Below are 18,831 nucleotides of genomic sequence, written 5' to 3' on the forward strand. Positions count from 1 at the left end.
CCAGTTCAGCTTAACGTGAATATTATCTGAAGCACGCTGGTAGAGCCATTTTCCAGGATGGAAGATTTGGTATGGAACTGAGCAGCCCTCAGTTTAGCCCAGGATAAATCCTCTGAAGTCACCAGGGGCCTCCTGGGTGTTAATGAGGGAAGAATTTGCCCCACAGACAGCAGCTGGATTTTTGGGGATTGCTGAATATAGCGAAGCTTTGTCTGCAGTATTTTTACAGAGCGCCACAGCGCTGTGAGAAAACAGGCTCGTCACATCGCCAGAGTTCAGCCCATCTACAACATCTTCCCAATTCATCAGAAAATCCCTCCGTACCTATCCCACCCAAAAATGCAAGCTAAATACGTATGGTAAGATGCTTCAGGTATGAAAAGGTGCACAGTAGTGGAATATTAATGTGTAGTTAAAAAAGGGCACCATAAAAACTTACGGAGGGTTGAATAATGATCAGACAAACCCGGTATTTGTCAGTATATACGTACTGGAACTGCTCGCTAAATTATGAAACACATGTCCTGGTATCCCTGCTTTTCACAGTACCTCCCAGCACACAAATATCTGTATTTCTATGCAACACTGAAGTTCAGAACATCTATAAGTGCCCACTTTCTCAAACATCTCCAATCCTATACCATCTGGTAGGTATCAGCATTGCGGTCACTTATGGGGGGGGGAGATGGATAGGAGACAGTGAGGATTAATGACATGCAGAAACGAATGCTGCGCAGAGAAGGCCATTTTTGCACTATTTTTCCCTGAGAAAAATACCAAAGACTTGCTGGCAGGAGCTGCTTCACTGGGCTCTGCTTTTTTTCAATTCAAGTAAGCACTTCAACATGATTCAGTGAGGATGTCCTACCACCACTTGCTTCAAAATGTTCCTCTCTGGCAAATTATTACAAACCCTAAAAAAAGACCTGTTAACCTCACAAGACAATTATCATCACTCTTCCCTGTGTAAGCATTCGACTACAAACAGCTTACGACAAAAAACCTGGCTCAAGTTGGCTCAGACAGGGTAAAATACCCTGACATGCCTCAGTCTTAAAAAGGTGTTTCGTGGCTGAATTCCCATTTTTAATGATATAATTATTGTTTTCCCTTTGAATATGAGAACACAGGAAAGGCTTACAGAAGTTCAAATGCATGGGAAACAGCATTTTTCTGAAATTATGTTAGTAATATTTTTAACCAAAGTTACCGCAAAAACATCTGAGAGACCAAAGAAACTTCCTGTCCAAAAAAATAACAAAACCCCTGCTAAATACTTGCAGTGCCTCGGAGGATGTGTTTTTTAACTTCTTACTATTCTGAAGATAAACAACGGCCTCCCCCTTTTCTGATGGGTGGGGAAGCAAGATTTTGTAGGGAAAAAAAAAAAATCATTATCCTCCGTGTCAAAGCCATTTGTGTCCCCCCGAATGATTTAGCATCATACAAGGCTGGCGTGGATCTGCGTCACGCAGGTTAGGAAAGGATGCTTCATTAGTTAAAGCTCACTTATTTACGTGCGAGAGCGTGCGCCTGCTCTGGGGTGAGGAGCAGAGAAGTGAAACCTCAGCCGCTCGTTGCAGAGGAAGCGGAGGGAAGAAGTGGGACTTGAAGCTAACGGTAGGCGATAGCTGGAAATCAATCACGCTTGCGCGCCCCAGGCAGCGGCACGCTGCGACCCGGCAAAGCCACGGCGGAACCCCCCCGGCCCCCCGAGGAGCATGAGAGCTGGGGAAAAGACGGAGGGATTCCCACCCAACCCAGAGAGCAACAACAAAACTCGGGTTCTTTCCGCAAGGTCAGCGATGACCTTCCCAGGACCGAAGTGAGTGAACAGACAAGGACAATGCAAAGACATGACGCTGGTGTACGTTGCCATCGTCTTCTTGGGAAAGGACTACAAAAAATTTAAACTTGAGCAGTTTGAGTATCAAAATCGTGTTTCATGTTACAGGAGCCTTATGTTTTCAGTGTTATAAAGTCACATTTATTTTTTACAGAACCATGTTATGCAAATACGCCCAAACCCAACTAATGACACTTGTGGTATTTAAAATAGGAACTTTCTTTTCTCCTCCATTTTAAATTTCCCTCTGCTACTCGCAATCTTTTTCCACACAGCTAAAGTACCTGCTCTTCAACAGAAACTGATATATTCTACCACAGCACATAGCTGAGGCTGGATAAAGAGCAAAGGCACATTCATTTCAAGTAAAGTCTGCAAAGTTTAGGTCACCTTGCGCTTAAGACAGGACAAAAAATTAGTCACCCTGCAACAACAACAAAATCGGCAAATTCAGCTGCTATGAGAAATTGGAAGGAGAAAAAAAAAAGCACCTTTTCATGCTGACACAGGTAAAAATATAACAAGCTGGTATTTCAGTGAGGCAGAGGGGAGCATGCCACCCCAGCCCGCTCCTGCTCGCCTGCCTCCCAGTCAGGTCAGCACCACAGGGGGGAAAACCCAACGTTTGGAGGGAAAAACCAACGGGTTTAAGTCAAAATGAAGACTGTGTGCATTGGATGAAAATGCCGCAGCATGTGCCCCAGCCACGCTGGCAGGGAGGGGACGGAGCTGAAGTGTCACTGCCGGGCACGTTACGGTCCCTGGTGGCTTCTCCTCCCAGGTCGGGCACTGCCTGTGCTCAGCACCCTCACGTTTCTGCTGTCTCCCTTCAGGATTGTCTCCTTAGGCCACAGCGCCCATCCAACGTCTGCATGCCTGGGAGTACACCGGGGAGTTCCTACTACAGGTAGATGCATTGCAAATATATAACCCAAGGATTCACACACGTGAAGGAAAATAGTCAGCAACGTTTCGCCCTCACGGTACAATTTTCATCTGTTCCTCTCATCTCTATTATACAAATGAGAGGATGGATCCAGTAACCTGCTCAAATTCAGGGAGGAGCAACATGTCTGTGAAGAAATGGTATCCTGGCTTGTATCAGCACTAGTGTGGCCAGCAGGGACAGGGAAGGGATCTTACCCCTGGACTCGGCACTGGTGAGGCCGCCCCTCGATGAGTGGGTTCAGTTTTGGACCCCTCACTCCAAAAAGGCCATTGAATGACTCGAGCGTGTCCAGAGAAGGGCAACGGAGCTGGTGCAGGGTCTGGAGCACAGGTGTGATGGGGAGCGGCTGAGGGAACTGGGGGGGTTTAGTGTGGAGAAGAGGAGGCTGAGGGGAGACCTCATGGCCCTCTCCAACTCCCTGAAAGGAGGGTGCAGAGAGGGGGGATGAGTCTCTTGAGCCAAGGAACCAGCGGCAGGCCAAGAGGGAATGGCCTCAAGCTGCGCCAGGGCAGGGTCAGACTGGCTCTTAGGAAGGATTTCTTTGCAGAAGGGGTTGTTGGGCGTTGGAATGGGCTGCCCAGGGCAGGGGGGGAGTCCCCATCCCTGGAGGGGTTGAAGAGTCGGGTTGACCCAGCGCTGAGGGATGTGGTGGAGTTGAGAAGGGTCAGTGTGAGGTCCATGCTCGGACTGGAGGATCTTCAAGGGCTTTTCCAACCCAGATGATTCTGGGATTCTGTGAAACACACGCACTGAACTCCAAAGATGCAGCCCAAAAGGCCAGGCAGGCGCTTAGTCCCAGCGACTAAGGGGGATTTCAGGAGTTGGGGAAGAGCAGACCCTCTGCCCACCCCGCTCGCCATCCGTGGGGCCTTTCCTCCCTCCTTTTTGAGGGCAGGAGGATCTCCGCTATGGGGGGGCAAGGTTTTATCCTGCTTGTGCTGCGGAGAAGCTTTACTCCCACTCTGCCATCCCGCTGGTTTCAGGGAAACCAGCCCGTGCGGGTTGGTGCGGATTTAAATAATCCAGGACGGGACTGCACGGGGACATGCCTCCCTCTGGGGCTCCTCTCACGTCTCCCTTCCGCAGCCGTTTACTCCAGTTTGCACTCACAGCGCTAACACAAGACAGAGCAACACCTTCACAGGCAAAAAAACGCAGAAAGAGCTGAGCTCCGCAGGGGTGGTACCACCGCTTCAGACTAATACTAGGGACAAAAGTTGTCACAGAACGTGTAATTAACCTGAAAGAAATAATTTTTAAAAAAATAAATAAGCCACTCTGCTGAATGACTCTACAGAAAAGAAATACCAGGCTGAACAGCAGCACAGAGAAGTTTCAGAGTTACTGCTTTGTTCCTGATTTTACTTAACGTCCTACAGAAATACATAGAACGTATCTTCGAGCAACTGAATCGCTAAAGGACTGAAGCAGAAAAAAAAAAAAAAAAAAAAAGGCAAAGAGCCAGAAGTTACACAGCAAAATTTGTAAGACCAGCTAACTTCAGAATAAGATTCTAATACTGGAAAATGATAACAGCGCAGCATCGTTGTTCTCCCATCCCGACGCAGCAGTGGGAGTCCACGAGGAAGAAGAAGCCTCATTCACCCTCGCTGGGCTGCTTCGAAACACACCACAAAAGGTGTCTTCCTACTGTACATTTGCAATTCCCAAACTGTCTGTGCTGCTCTACACGTGTACGATCACGTCAAATCTATCGTTACGGTATCAGGATGTGCCATGTGCCCATAAAATATGACAAGCAGGAGAAATTTCCATATGTGACTCCAGTATCTCATGCCCGGGGAGGAAGAAAGATGTAGCTGCTACAGAACTCTGCTGCTGCTGCCAGAAGAGCAGAGTGGTGACTTGCACTAACTGCAAATGGAGCTTCTCACAAGTCTTCCAAAGCCGGGCTAGGAATCAATCATTTTGCAAAGCCTGTCCAAGACTGGTCATCATGGAATAAAACTTCTAAAAATGATTGATTTGAAGTGGATATACGTATTAAAAAGAAAATAGTAAGGATTCATGGGAAATTAGCACTCTTCCACGCTCAAGGTTTAAAGAAGAGGAGCAGGGAACAAGGATGGAACGAGTGAGTCGTGTTTTGGACAACGGTCACTGCAAGGGCATTAGAAAAAGGCAGAGGCTGTTCCCAGCACGACGTGGGCAGAGGGTAAGACACGGGCGACTCTTCTCGATGACGCGAGATGGCCTCACGAAACCTCTGTCTGAGGTTCTTAACATTGCACTTTTCAGGACCAAGGGGGCAAGGAGGATTTTCAAACTGTGGAAACAGCCTATTTCATACCTTCTTCTTCACCACAGATACACTGAAGGCTCTGCTGGTAAACTGCAGGAGCCCAGCACCCCTTCCGTGGCCTGGGGAAGGTGCCATAAAGCAACAGGCAGCTTCTTGCTAATTTTCTCTGTGGATGGCTAGAATACGTTGGGCAGTTAATTGCCATTTCCTGCATTCCATGAAATAATGAAAATATCACCCTCTCCAAAAATTGGATTTGTCACAGCACCTTGTTATGCAATGTAAAGGTATCACTGTATATTACAGTGTATGTAAAAAGAGAGACAGAGAAACACCCAAGTGAGTTGTATTTCAGTGATACAGTTGGCTTTTATTCAGCTTTATATGCATTTTTCCCCAGACACTTTTGAAAGACAAGGATGTGGGAAATAGCCATGACTCTAACTGTAGTATAGCCTATACCTTTACTATTTCAAAGTGTTTTCTCCTGACAGTCAACCAGGATCTTTTTTCAAAGAAAGAAAATAGTTTAAAAAACAAAAAAAGACAGACCTATAAACATGCAGACAGATGGCTATATTCTGTCATTAACTTCAAACCAAAATAAAAATATTAACGTCGCCATTGTTGCTAAACATACTGCAGCAAGACTTGAATGCCTGGCAGACATGCACCTCAGCTGCTGCAAAGGCCTCGAGAAGTACCTGGCTCCTGTGTTATATTATTATTTAGTATTTGTTAAGCACCAACAATGTGTTCGGCACTTTTCAAAGTCGGGGTAGGGGGGAGAAGGTTTAAAAATGCTGCTCACAAGCTGACTAAGGCTGAGAACACAAGGCAGAGCAGGACGGCTGCGCGGGGGAAGCCCGGGCTGCAGCCGAAGGACAGACACGGTGCGGAGGGATGGAGGGGTCGAGGCCTCTTCCTCCCCCAACCCAACCCCAGAGCCCTCACCAGAACAGGCCTAACACCAGCCACAGGCTGCAGCAAAACACAGGTCAGTTATGGGGGAAAAAAAAAGCGATGAAAGGGGAACAGTGAAAACCAAGCAAAACAGGAAAGGGGAAGCGAGAAAGACACACCACAAGGCATGGCAAAGCCGTTGGCTGATGGCCCCCCCACCCCCTACAGATGTGGAGTCCTAACTTCAGCACGGCCGCCCTGAAATGTGGGTTTCTGCTCCCGAGCAGAGGATTAAGGGGGGATGACTCAGCTCACCCGGTTCCAAGAGTCAGAGCCACGGGGCACCGGCAGCCACCTCCACCCCGGCCCCCCCCGGGCACCTCTGCCAGGGACGCGGGGTCCCAGGCTGAGCCTTCCCCTCCCCGTGTCTCTGGGAAGAGCCACACGACGCCCTTCGGGTAACTGGGGAGGCACCTACGGCCACCTGCAACGTGGGTGGGATGTAGGGACCCAAACCCTGAGGTGCCCGGAACGCCCCGCACTTTGCTGCCCTATGAAGTATTTTCCTGCTGAAATAAAACAAGCTGGAAAAGCATCTTCAGACGGGCGAAGACAAAGAATTAGAAAAGAAGTAGGGAATGCTCCATGACAACTCCACAGCCATTTGATGTTGCTTGTGCGTTTGAGGTATCAGAGGGTTTTCTTTTTTTAGGCAGGCTGATAGCAGAACTTAGTCATTGTTTTTAATTATTCCATACATAAATAGCTGGTAGGATTCGTATCCTCATATATTCCCTGAAATCTCTACTTGTCAAAAGTAATTGCTCCTTTTTTAAGCCAAGCAGCAAAGGAATAAATCACACAACAAGAGAAGCACAGCTAGAGTGTCTTCTTCCAAAGAAAAAATATCACTAAGGTCAGTGCTGATGCCAGGCTGGACTGATGGTAACCACGGCGTAACGCTGCAATCCTCAAACACCGGCTTTCAAGTGGGATGCAAACATACTTCTTTTTTTTTCCAGCTATTAACAAGAAGGAAGTTAAAGAGCTTTCTGTGAAAATCAGGTGGCGAGAGTTTACTGGAATGTGAAAGCTCTTAAAAATACACAGATCGTGGGCTTGTGTTTATCTGGACCTTCCCAGGGAGTATGTGGTAAAACAGGTGAAGAAATTCCACAGGCAGTGCAGCAAGAATGAGCTGCTGTCTAAATGTACGGCACTTGTTTGTTAAAACACTGATTTCTCTGTGTATCCATATAGCAAACTATTTACTTCCGTGTTTAAATAATCTAAAATAAATTTATTAGCTCATGCAAAGTGCAAACAAAGGAGATGCACTAGAGTTTGAAACTCAGAGAGATCTGGACAACTTACAGATATAAAATACGGTAAAGAAGTTCGAAAATGAGAAATTTTGTGACTTGTAGAAAGGAATTAATAGCTGTCTTCGAAAGTAGAGATCCTAAATTTTATGTGTAGTGTGTGTTTTGAAAATAGTGATTATTTTAATAATTAGCGTTCTGTATCTATCTGTGCTCGTAAAGGATCTTGTTTCTCCATCTTGAGCTGTTCTGTATGTGAAGTTCCTGTCTGCAGTCGCATGGTAATTAAGTGTGATTAAAGATGCTATTCATTCCCCTGCAAAGCAGCAGGTAACCACATGTCAGAAGGGGGTGGTGGGAGAACGGAGAAACTTCTGGGCAGTAAAAAGGCTATTGGAAATGGTCTGTTGGAAACGAGCAATGCGACAGCGTACCGCAAACGCTACAAAAGCAGCCACGCGGGTTTGTGGCAGCTGTGGGAGATCATCGCGTCCAGAAACACGACGGTCACCTGAAGAAAATAATATTTAAAAGAACCTCTTTATTTCTGTGCACACTGGGCAACGCGGAGACCCCAGTCACGGCCTGGACAAGCTCTGGCCAGAAGCAGACAGAAAAGCATCCCAGCAGCCAAAGCCACCACTAACAAACCAAGCCCGTGTGTCCAGAGGGCCAAAAAAGCTGTGGAAGACAGGTGCCTCCTGGAGAGGGTAACTGCTGCTGAAATGCTGGGGGAAAGAGGGGAGGAGCACAAGGAGACTCTCAAAAGACAACTGCTCCCAGAAAACAGCAAGACTGTTTTGTCTGAGAGGTGTCAGAAATTAGGTCAATACCAGCATGCTGAAGCATCCCCCAGAAATCCATTTCTTACAGCTATCTTGGGTCTATCACCATCCTTTGTAGCATCTCAATGGATGAGTATGTGCTGTGTACGCGTGTGCACACACAGCACGCCCGAGCTCCTCCTCCTCTCTCCGTCTTTGTGTAAAATTGCCGGTGAAAGCTGGAGATTTACTGAACCCTCTGGAGTCAATGACCCAAACCCCTTCATAACCGAGGCAACCGGCACAGCCTGGAATATGGAAAATCCACTGAAACACAAGAAAACACTTTTTTTACTGTTGAGGGTGCTCAACCACTGGAAGAGGCTGCCCAGAGAGGCTGGGGAGTCTCCATCCTTGGACATACTCAGAACCCATCTGGACGTGGCCCTGGGCACCCTTGAGCAGGGCTTGGGCGAGGTGACCTCCAGAGGTGCCAACCTCCACAATTCTGTGAGTAAAGCTCTAGAGCTGGAGTGTCTTTAGCGAGACTCTATCCTTGTCTTCACAGTTACCACCCTGATAAGAATTTCTGATAACCCCAGAAGTGGTATTTTTCTTCAGAACTTGCTTGAACTGTCACTACTTTGCAGGTGAGGCGAGCTGGATGATCTAATGGGCCTGACAGCTTGTTACGGGACTGATTCAGAGAGGACACGGCTTCTTAATGGAGCCAGGGAACGGAGCGGGTGGTTCACCACCGAGACATGAACAGAGGGCTACAGAGGAGACCGTCGTCTTTGGAGAAAGCCATGAATGGTTGGTAAAAGCTTTGCACCAAGCATGCAATGAAAATGGTTTCAGCTATTATTCCACCAGACTGAATTTTTGCTTTTTAGAGTTGATGCGTTTATGTCAGCAAAACCTGCCAAACCGTCCCTTATATGCCAAGGCGAGCATCCCCAGCTATCACCCCTGTACGCCGCGGCCCTCAACAGTCAATTCTGAGGCCTGAAAATTGCCAGAATTAGTCAAAGCACAGCCTGCCTTTTTGCTGGAGGTCTTCCATCAAACGCTGACCAGACCTGAACCAGCAGCGCGCAGCACAGCGAGCCCACAACCTGCCACGGTACGACGGCGGGCAAGCGGCGCTCCCCTTTTTATCGCGTTGACGATAGCACAGAAAGTCAGAGTGCAGCGACTGCGAAGGCAAACCGAGCTCCTATTAGCACTCAACCACAACATAAACCTATTATTGCACATTACAAATCGCAGTGTTATTCTGTTGCCAGGTTATAAGCTCCAGAAAGGTGCCCTTGGAATGCTCACTTCCAACAAAATAGCCCTCAGCTTAACATTTGATCCAAAGGGCTAAGAGAAAAGCACTCCTTTTACCACTAAATTGCAGCGTTGGGTTTTAGCATTTCTTCAATTATGATATGGACAATGAAACCGTGTCTTTCTGGATGCATGAGGAATTCTGCTAAATGAGCCATTCAGACATCTGAACTTAAGTCTGTTCCTTAATACATTTGATTAACATGGAAATTTTATCTCTTATGTCATTATTTTAGTGCTGTAACATCAAAAACATTAGTCCACAATGTGCCCATGATCACAGGAGGATAGTTTATGGGCGCTAGAACTAATTTCTGGAGCAGGAGCAACGATTCCACCTCCCAAAGCGAGATGCTCGAGCAGAAACAACGACAGAAGTGAATCTTCTCCAGCTACAAATCACCACGGAAGTCACCAGGCGAAATTCTGCTTCCCAGCCCCACTGAACTCCACGGGACTTCTGCCACCGACCTCACAGTGGCCAGAATTTTATCCACTCACATTGATCGTTTGTCCCCGGGGCAGGGATGTGTTCAGGGAAAGCCAGATTCAGAGTTTGCCTACTCCCTCTCCTTGCCCCACGTGCAAGGTTGTAGCTACACAAGAGGTTAGTACGGCTGGAGGAATTCTGGACTCCGGGGCCAAGGAGCTCTTTTTGCATTTCCTTTAGCCAGTACAATAGAGTGTAATTCCGTTTTGAAGCCGGGTTTCCTACGGAGCACATCGCATCCACACGAAGCCCTGGCTGGGAAGGACACGTTGCCCAGCCAAAAAGTCAGAGTGGTCAAATACTTCAAAGCAAATAAACAAAGCGCTGGAGCTTTTGTTAAGGGCACTGACACCGCACGTCTAATGGCAAAAAAAATGGATTAGCTTCGTAGGAACCTCAATTCCTTGGTACATTAGGTATCTTTTATCACTTTAGTACAGCTTTTGTGTGGCTTTTGTAGGGAGGGAGAATGATGGAGAGATTATTAGAGGTAAAGGAATCTTGCCATCAAAATGTGAGGAAACCTAGTTATTTGACTAAGCAAAAAAATACTCAGTAATTTGTAACAGAAGAATAAAATGAACTCGCTGTGTCTCCAGAGGTCTGCAATATGATCTTCAGAAAAGGTAGCCTGCCAATTTAATTGAGGTAGGAGTTATTTAATTTTTTTATATACAGGTATAGTTTTCAATAAAACTACATATGCCTATAATACTGCAATGGCAGATGTGTCTCGATTATTAGAGGTGGGCTCTAGGGAATATATACAATGGATCTTGAAATCCGTAAGCAGCTGTTTGGAAGGGAGGGGTGGAACATTGCAACACACACACATGTTCCTTAAGTGCAGTAATGTTTTGTTATTTTACTGCAGGTGTATTACAGAGATGAAATTTAATAACTTATTGTATACAATACCAATAAAACGGAAAGATTCTTTGCCCTGACGTTCATGAACAAAGTACAAATTAGAAGCAGTTGAGAGCGCAGCGGCTCCGTGCGCAGGCACCCGCACCCCACCTCGGCTCACACCTCCCCTCTCCGCAGCCACGATACCGACGGTTTTATTGTTTACTATGAAAAGGTGGGCAGGCCATTAAAAAAAAAAAAAAAAAAGAAAAAAAGCAAGCAAACCACCCCCAAAGCGCTCTGCAAGATAGCGAGGAACGTGTTGCTGATCAAATTCAAGAAAGCCGGGAGCGTTTAAACGCACGGGGCAGCACCCGTGAGCTCACTGGTGAGGTCTCTGAGAAGCTGGAAGCCCCTGTGCGACGCTGCCAGAGTTATTTTTGTAACAGTTATTCTTTAGCGGCTTAAATCAGAAGCCTGATTTCAGAATATGCATTAGTCTCAATCTCATGCTGAATGAAGCACTGAAGAAGGACCTTTTAAAAGTACATATCAGATAAAAAGATAATCCCTCCTGCTTTTTTTTTTTTTTTTTTTTTTCCCCTTTCTGCCTTTGCTGGACGACTCTTCATATAACTAGAGATGTTGCAACAATTCAGTAATTCACAGCAGAAAAAGGAAACCCCAGCACTTCTGGAGGAAAAAAGAAAATGGGCAACAGCTCTTTCTGCCCATTCCCTTCTCAGCAGGAGAAGAGCAGCGTTATGCAAGGATTTACAGCCTTTCTGGACACACAGACAGGCGGCCACGGGCAGCTGGGCCGAGTTAATCCACACGCACTTGCTGCAGAAGCCATGGGGGTCTTTCCTTTCATTTCCATTACACTCGTCTTAAAGTTTTCCAGCAACGTTCCCGTTACTTCTATCTAAAATCTCCGTCAGAGGTATGTCATATCCTCCCTGCACTACGCTCACTGAGCCACAAACGTTCACAAAAATAAAATCCAAGGCCTTCCTTGCCACGACTTCTCCCCTCAGAGCGAGCTATGACACAGAGAGGATAAAACACCACGTGAGAAAACCTTCTGAGAAAGGCTGTCCCAGGCACAACAAGCCCCGTCGTGTGCCAAAGGCTCCTCTCACCCATCACAGAGGGACGGGGGAGTAAGGAAAGATGGGAGGCAAAGGAGAGAGGATCCACAACCACGCAGGAGGAGGGACGTCAGGAAAGAGCGTGGAGAGTCTGTAAAGAGACTGCAACATCCAACAAATACTTGGAGTCGGATCTGACGGGAGAGGATACAGGAAAACAGTAGCAGCTACAAGACGGTTGAACTCGGCTTGGGTCTGCGTGAACTTTTAAATGAGTTTCTAGAAACCTCAGCCAGAGCTGGCATGGTCGCTTGCCACGGCAGCCTGCTGGGCCCTGCAACATCAGGCTCCTGGAAAGCCGCACCGCCGCTTCCAGAGGGACAGGGCGGAGGTTTTGGAGAGAAGGGAGCACAGGGAAGCAAGGAGGAAGAGAGGAGTCAGAGAAAAAAAGACTGAAAGGAAGACAGAGAAGTGGCAAGTGAAATGATAAACGTTGTGTTGCGGCGCAGAGATGCTCTCTGTAGAAACGCCGTCCGGCCAGTCGCGTCCCCCCGACTTCTCAGGATCTCGGAGCCTGCTCCTTTCTGATGGGGATTCCTCAAATAAATTGCAACTGCCACGGTCCCTCAGGAAATCCTGGAAAGCCAGAGAGCTGCCGCAGGTTTGGGCAGACTGCCCTCGGGTGCCTACGGCATTGTAAATGCACGAAGGAGCCATTTTGTTGCAGCCTCTAATGTTGCTTGTTTGAACTGAAGCTGCAATAAACCCAAAGTTAAATCTTGCCTGTGGCATTCTGGTGGTCGGCCTTTCTCCTTACCATGGTATCTTGAATCAAGATGAAGGCTGGCAGGTATGATCTCAATCTGGATAAAGTTTATGACATTTTGGTAGCAGTTTTTTTTTATTAAAAAAGTCCAAAAAAAAGCTGGCTGAGCTTGTACAACTCCACTAGCTTTTACCTTAACACTTCATTCCAGAGTCAGCTTTTAACAGTGGGATGGTTCCAACTGGCCTCCGAGAGTGTTTCTTGAACATCAAGTAAATCAGTATATCCAAAACTAACATTTAGACTCACTTTCTAAAAGACTTAGTAGTAAAAACAAGTCATCTTAGGATTTGGGGATTTTGCTTTAAGTTAAAACACCTTAAAAGCTAAGTATCTGTTACTATGCGTTTGCCAAAAAGGCCTAATCCAAATTTTCAAAGGACTGTCTAATTTATTCCCACATACAATCTCGTGCGTTGCCTTGGAAATCTATAGCGTATGTTTTCTGGCCATCAAGCTCATTTTACAGTTCTCTTTATTCATTGCTTCTCTGAATTAACTATTGCTCAGAAAAGCGCAATAGCTCTGGATTACTCCAAGTCGGTCTCATCGACCACGCTACGTAAGTGGCACCCACTACCACTAGTAATAACGATCTTTTGTGTATCCAGATCCTCTTGCACTAAGGACTGACTATCAGGGGTTTATAACCTCTTTAGAACTGACACAGCCCCTCATTCTTGGCTGTCTCTGGGCCACGGGAGCGTGGGGATTTACGAGCCAATCCTCCAGCCACAGCAAGGTGCTCGCAAGTCCTCCGGAGCGTGTCCCTGCTCGCACAGAGACCCCTGCACCCACCCTGAGTGGCCGACGCTCAGCGCTACCTACCAGATGGGTTCTTCTAGCACTGCCTGCCTTTACTCTTTCACAGAATCACAGAATCACTGAGGCTGGAAAAGACCCTTGGGATCATCGAGTCCAACCCTCAGCCCGACTCTACAAAGTTCTCCCCTACACCACATCCCCCAACAGCTCATCCAAACGACCCTTAAACATATCCAAGGGATGGGGACTCCACCCCCTCCCTGGGCAGCCTATTCCACTCTCTGACCACTCTTGCTGGGAAACATTTTTTCCTCATGCCCAGTCTGAACCTCCCCTGTTGCAGTTTAAAGCCGTTCCCTCTTGTTCTGTCACTAATCACCTGTGGGAAGAGACCAGCACCAACCTCTCTACAATGTCCTTTACAGGGCTGACTTACACAAAGCAGCTCTCTGAATAAAGAAGCAGACTCACTGCTCTTCGTTACCACGTGCAGGCCCTTACTTACAATCTGAGTACCAAACCAGTAATACAGACTAATACAGGGAACCAGAATAAAGTTAGAGAAATCAAGTAGGTAGGCTTATTTTAATACTACTGCCTTGCTAATGCCCCCAAAACCAGCACAATATAAAAAAAATTGATCTTTGGGGAAATGGTAAGTAGCACAGAATTAAGACAACACGCAAAATCCTGACTTCACTGAATGAAATGAGATTTTTGTCATTAACTGCAATGAAGCCAGTGTTTCAAAAGTGTCTTGACAACAACTTCGGTACATGTTTCTTAGATGACTTCTCTCTAATGGAATTAAATAGTTCCCAAGATAAGCTTTCCTCCATTCCCACTGTAATCAGTGTTGTATTTGCTATGGTTTTCAGTGAGAGCCCAATTGGGCCCTAGGCTCGGAAATAAAAATCATCTTGAAGTAAATGGGTTGCTGTGTATCTGACCTCTTCTCTCATTGGTGTGAACACAGCGCGGGGACGAAACCTCCCATCATTGCTGCTATTTGTGTGAAGAGAGGTTGTTGGTTTTTTTCCTACCAGAAGATTAATAGGTAGCAAGTTCAATATCGTTAGGTATTTAGTTTTCCTTAATTGTTCCAGGAACTCATCTACAGAGAGCAATGCATCACATCTGGAGGTAGCAATTTACCTTTCAGAAATCAACAAAATCTGCACGTTCCTCCTGGGTTTAGGAAAAAGGAGCTCAGGCAGCTACTGCCGCTCCTCCAGTCCCTCGGATAACCCCAGGCTTCAGGGGATTCTCAACAACCCGCGGTATCACCACCAGCATTTCCTTTGGAATTCACCAAGTTTTCTTCAATATCTTCTCTCCAGATAAGCTAATCTTTCTCAACGCGTGTGAAAGCACATCCTAGAAATGTTGCAGTAGGCTCGTAGCTTTTAATTTTCTTTTAAGCCTGAAGGTTCATACTTGTTAATAATTTGGTGGATCCTGATAGTTCTGCAGCCTGGAGAACAGACAACAGATGGTCCAACCTCGGCATTAAGCATTATTCCTTCCATACCTTTCAGGAATTTCAGAGATTCTTATTTTAGAAATATTTTTTCTCCTTCCTGTCTGGGCACTGGACATCTGCCTCATCCACTTTTCCATTATACTTCAAGAAAGTGGATGCATACGGTAGAATGAAAGACCCTATCGCATGGATTGGAGTTTTTAGTATTTGCACTCTTATTGTAACATCTTCCTAATATTCCTCAAATTTTCATGAATGAAACCACAGGAAAGGCGAGGGGGTAGGTTGGGTTTTCTCCATCGGTTCTTCACTGACCCACCACAACCACAGGGCACTGCCGCGTCGATACGATCGAGGATCCATCCAGAGAGCCAACCACGTCTGTACCAACTGAATTCTGGGGCAACTTCAGAATTGGTCCACTGAAGTGTTGTCATTCAGGAAAAAAAAAAAAGGCATTAACTCTCATACTACAACCACAGCCATTGGCTTGTTTATGGGAATTAAGGTTGGGTTTTTTCCAGTATCTTGACCCGCCGTATTCCCTGGCACGGGGCACAGGCTCAGCATCCCCCCGGCTTGCACTGCTCTTTTTCCCACGATACGAAGGAGCTCGCCGAGCGGCTGGAGCCGGTTGGCACTTCCAGGTTTGTCCTTTCCCAGAAGAAGAGTCTGGGGAGCAGGAGCGGCATGTGGACTCCTACCACGGGCGGTTGGTGCTGCAGGAGGAGAGGCGGTGGGAACCGGGCTGCCCATTTCTGTGGGCAACCGTCCTCATTACGGCGATTACCCGGCAGGTCCCCACGAGGGGTTTCAGCTGGTGACTGATCTGTCACTTGGCTGAGAGAGAGGCCAGGCTGGGTGCAGGGCTGGGTGGGGACCCGCCAGCGTCCCCCCGGGACTGATCCGCGCTGCCCCGACCCCTCCACGCTCCCAGCACTAACATCACACCCAGTCACTTTGTATCACTTCACACTGGGAGTATCTGGAAGCAGGTCACTCTCTACTACCACCGAGGGCCTCTGCCAAATGCCAGCTCACTTTGGCTGGGACACAGAGCTGAGGATGCTGAAGAAAAAAATTATCTATTTACCTCAAACTGTCTTCTCAAGCCTACAGCTGCACCTCTGTCCTTAGTTTCTAAGACTGACTTTTTACTCCTGAATTAAACACAGATCTGTGCCCTGCAGATATTCACAGACACGGGTGTGCGCAGAGGCCGCAGTACGAGTCGCATTAAGACTCCACGCCCAAGGCATATATAGAGCACACAACTTATTTAGGTGTAATGCCATTTTGAACTCGGAAATAATTTCTAACTGACTTGCAGCGTCATGAGATCACTCGGAACATGGCGAGACTGAAAGAAAAGCTAGAAGCAAAGTGCAGCAAAGAAAAGGTATTTTTTCAGATGAAACGTGAAATGGCAGCAGACCAGGAGAGCCTCAGAACGGGATCTCCAGGGGCTGGAGCTGCAGAGGACACAGGTCACACCCTTGGATGGGGACTGCTACACGCTGGGGACAGACATACCCTGCTACCTCCTAACAACAGAAAGCCAAAGCGTTTTAAAGTGGAGAGGACTAGCTAGAAATGGCTCCTAAAATTAATTAAGAGCTGCTGCGGTTGGTTTGGATCAGGGGAGGGTTACACGTGCGATCTCCTGCACTTATCTGTGCTGGTTATTGCAAGGGAAACCAGTAAATCACTTATCGACTCACTAAATTATGTATGCGGAGGTTTAGGACATCACTAAGTCAACTTTCAAGGCTTGGCCTGTAACCCTTCCCCAGCGAGCAGCCCTGCACCCTCTGACGTAGAATTAAACACGTGTAATTGTGCTCTTGGCAAGGGAAAGCAGCCTCCCCTCGCCCAAGCTCCGCGAGCGAAACGCTGCGCAGGAAACCTCCCCAAAAACTCCGACAAGGCGGAGGACGATGGGCGAGCGCAGGGGCCTCGGTGGCCAATGGAAGGGGCCCAGTGGCCACCTGCGCAGGGACCCTGCCGCCACCTCCGAGGCTGCCCCGGCGCTGGACGGCTCCGTCTGTCCGGCCGTGGGGGCCGGGATGAGCCCACGCAGGGCTGCGGAGGGCCGGGACAGGCCAGGACAGGCGGCCCAGAGCACAGCCCCAGCCTCCAGACACTGCTGAGGGCGGACAGCAGAAATTTGTGTTCTGTTGCTCAAAACGATTTCACTTTTCTACACCAAATGTTTTTAAAAAAGCCCAACCAACAATGTAAGAATAGGCTGTTTCTCCACGTTACCAAAGAACGTGGACTTCCAAAAAGAAAGAAGGGATCAAGTATTTCCCTTTCCTTTAGGGAAGTAATATGCATTTTGGCTGGTTTTTTTGTTGGTTTTGGTTTTTTTTTCTTTTCCTGGCAGATTTGAACAGCATAAAGCTTTGAATATTAAGAAGGCTATTAAATTCTTTCAATAGTTTTCCAAAGTGCGAAGCTACTGCACTTAGAAAAAGGAAAGGAAGCCTAGCACTCTTCAAGAACAAAATGAATTTAAACAGACGATTAATATTGCTACTGAAATTAAAAAGAAAGTGTCTTTTAAAAAAATCAATTGTCTTGAAACAAAGCACAGACTTTTGGCTATTGATAGTATTTTTAGACTCAGACTTTCTCTGGAGACTTAAAAGTATGCAAATGCAAAGTGCAGAGAGGCGCACGCACACACATGCTATACCTTTGTATTACATTGGCATTTTATTATTTAATTAAACTACTCTTATTTTTCTAGCTCACGCATGCTTCCCTTGAGACGGCTTTGCTGTTAGCCTGCTGGCCTTGACTTCCAGCCAAAAACAATTCAGAAACAAAAAGGGACAACAAATCATATTTTCACAGACATTTTTATCCCTCAATACAACCTTGTTTTCACACAACATCATACAGATTCTATGAAAACTATAATTTATTGCAGTAGCCATCCAAAGCTAGGGGCTGACACCAGCTCTGCGGTGTGTTTCCAGTTCTGCAGTTTGGGAAGTTGTGCTGTTGGGGAAGGCCCCGCCACGCCGAACACTGCCGCATTGTTGCGAGGGACAATAATCAATAGTTTGCAGCAGCAGCGCTGGCTGGGGCAGTATTAGGTCAACCCAAGTCCTCCTAGTCTCCAGTAACTGTATCCTGGCTAGAAAAGCTCAGGCAGGAGCTTTAAAACCTGCGTTTGCAATAAAGCCCGTTTCTGAGCGACGCACATCTGCAGCCATCGCCGTTTAGGATGGAGCCTAGCCCTAAGATGTACAACTTTAAGCAGCAAACCTCATTTATCAGAGTATTTATCACAACCCCCTCCGCTCAGCAGACTTTCACTTACCTGATGGCAACCCTGTAAATTCGAATCTCTTCCATATGATGAGTATGAACCCCTTTCTGTTTTACCTGTTAACGAAAAAAAAAAAAAAAGATATGTATAACAGATAGAAACGGATATATACAGCATCTCCAAGCGTTTTATACGATGTTCACCACATTTTCCTAGTGCTGTTTACATATGTAAAATAGGCACTGCTGACTGCGCAATGCACGTAGGCAACGAGAAAGGGACTAACACTTTTTCATGCTGAGGATGGCGATGGGAAATAAAACTTCCTAATCCCGGCTCTGCTGCTCCACGCGCCTCCTGGAACTGAGATTTAACGGGCTCTGGCTGAGGGCTGAGCACTCACCCAGGCACCCTCCCCATCCCGCCAGGGCCACGGCCAGCCCCTGCCCGACTCTCCCGACAGCCCAGGAGATGCTCGGGACGCGGCTCCCTGCTCTCTTTCCCAGGAGCAAACTCCCCCACCATCACGGTCGTGATGGAATTTACACCTGGGAAGGAGACACCGATTGGGAATTCACCATTTGCTACCGACACCGGGGCTGCCCCAATGGTGCTGGGACTTGAACAAGGGCCCGATGACTGCCGAGACTCTCCGCCAGCCCTAA

At 47.2% G+C, this 18,831-nt stretch overlaps 1 protein-coding gene across 11 annotated transcripts in view; it reads right to left on the bottom strand.

Moving 5' to 3' along the window:
• Positions 1–18,831, bottom strand: part of TCF4 (transcription factor 4) — a 240,276-nt gene that overhangs the window by 101,213 nt on the left and 120,232 nt on the right. For all 11 annotated transcript variants that reach the window (XM_074856959.1, XM_074856954.1, XM_074856953.1 and 8 more), the window contains one exon: positions 18,218–18,282. In XM_074856959.1, the coding sequence (XP_074713060.1) occupies positions 18,218–18,282 (65 nt within the window). The remainder of the gene's footprint in view (positions 1–18,217; positions 18,283–18,831) is intronic.

The sequence above is a fragment of the Strix uralensis genome, chromosome Z (assembly GCF_047716275.1).
Source record: "Strix uralensis isolate ZFMK-TIS-50842 chromosome Z, bStrUra1, whole genome shotgun sequence".
In the NCBI taxonomy this organism is placed as follows: Eukaryota; Metazoa; Chordata; class Aves; order Strigiformes; family Strigidae; genus Strix; species Strix uralensis.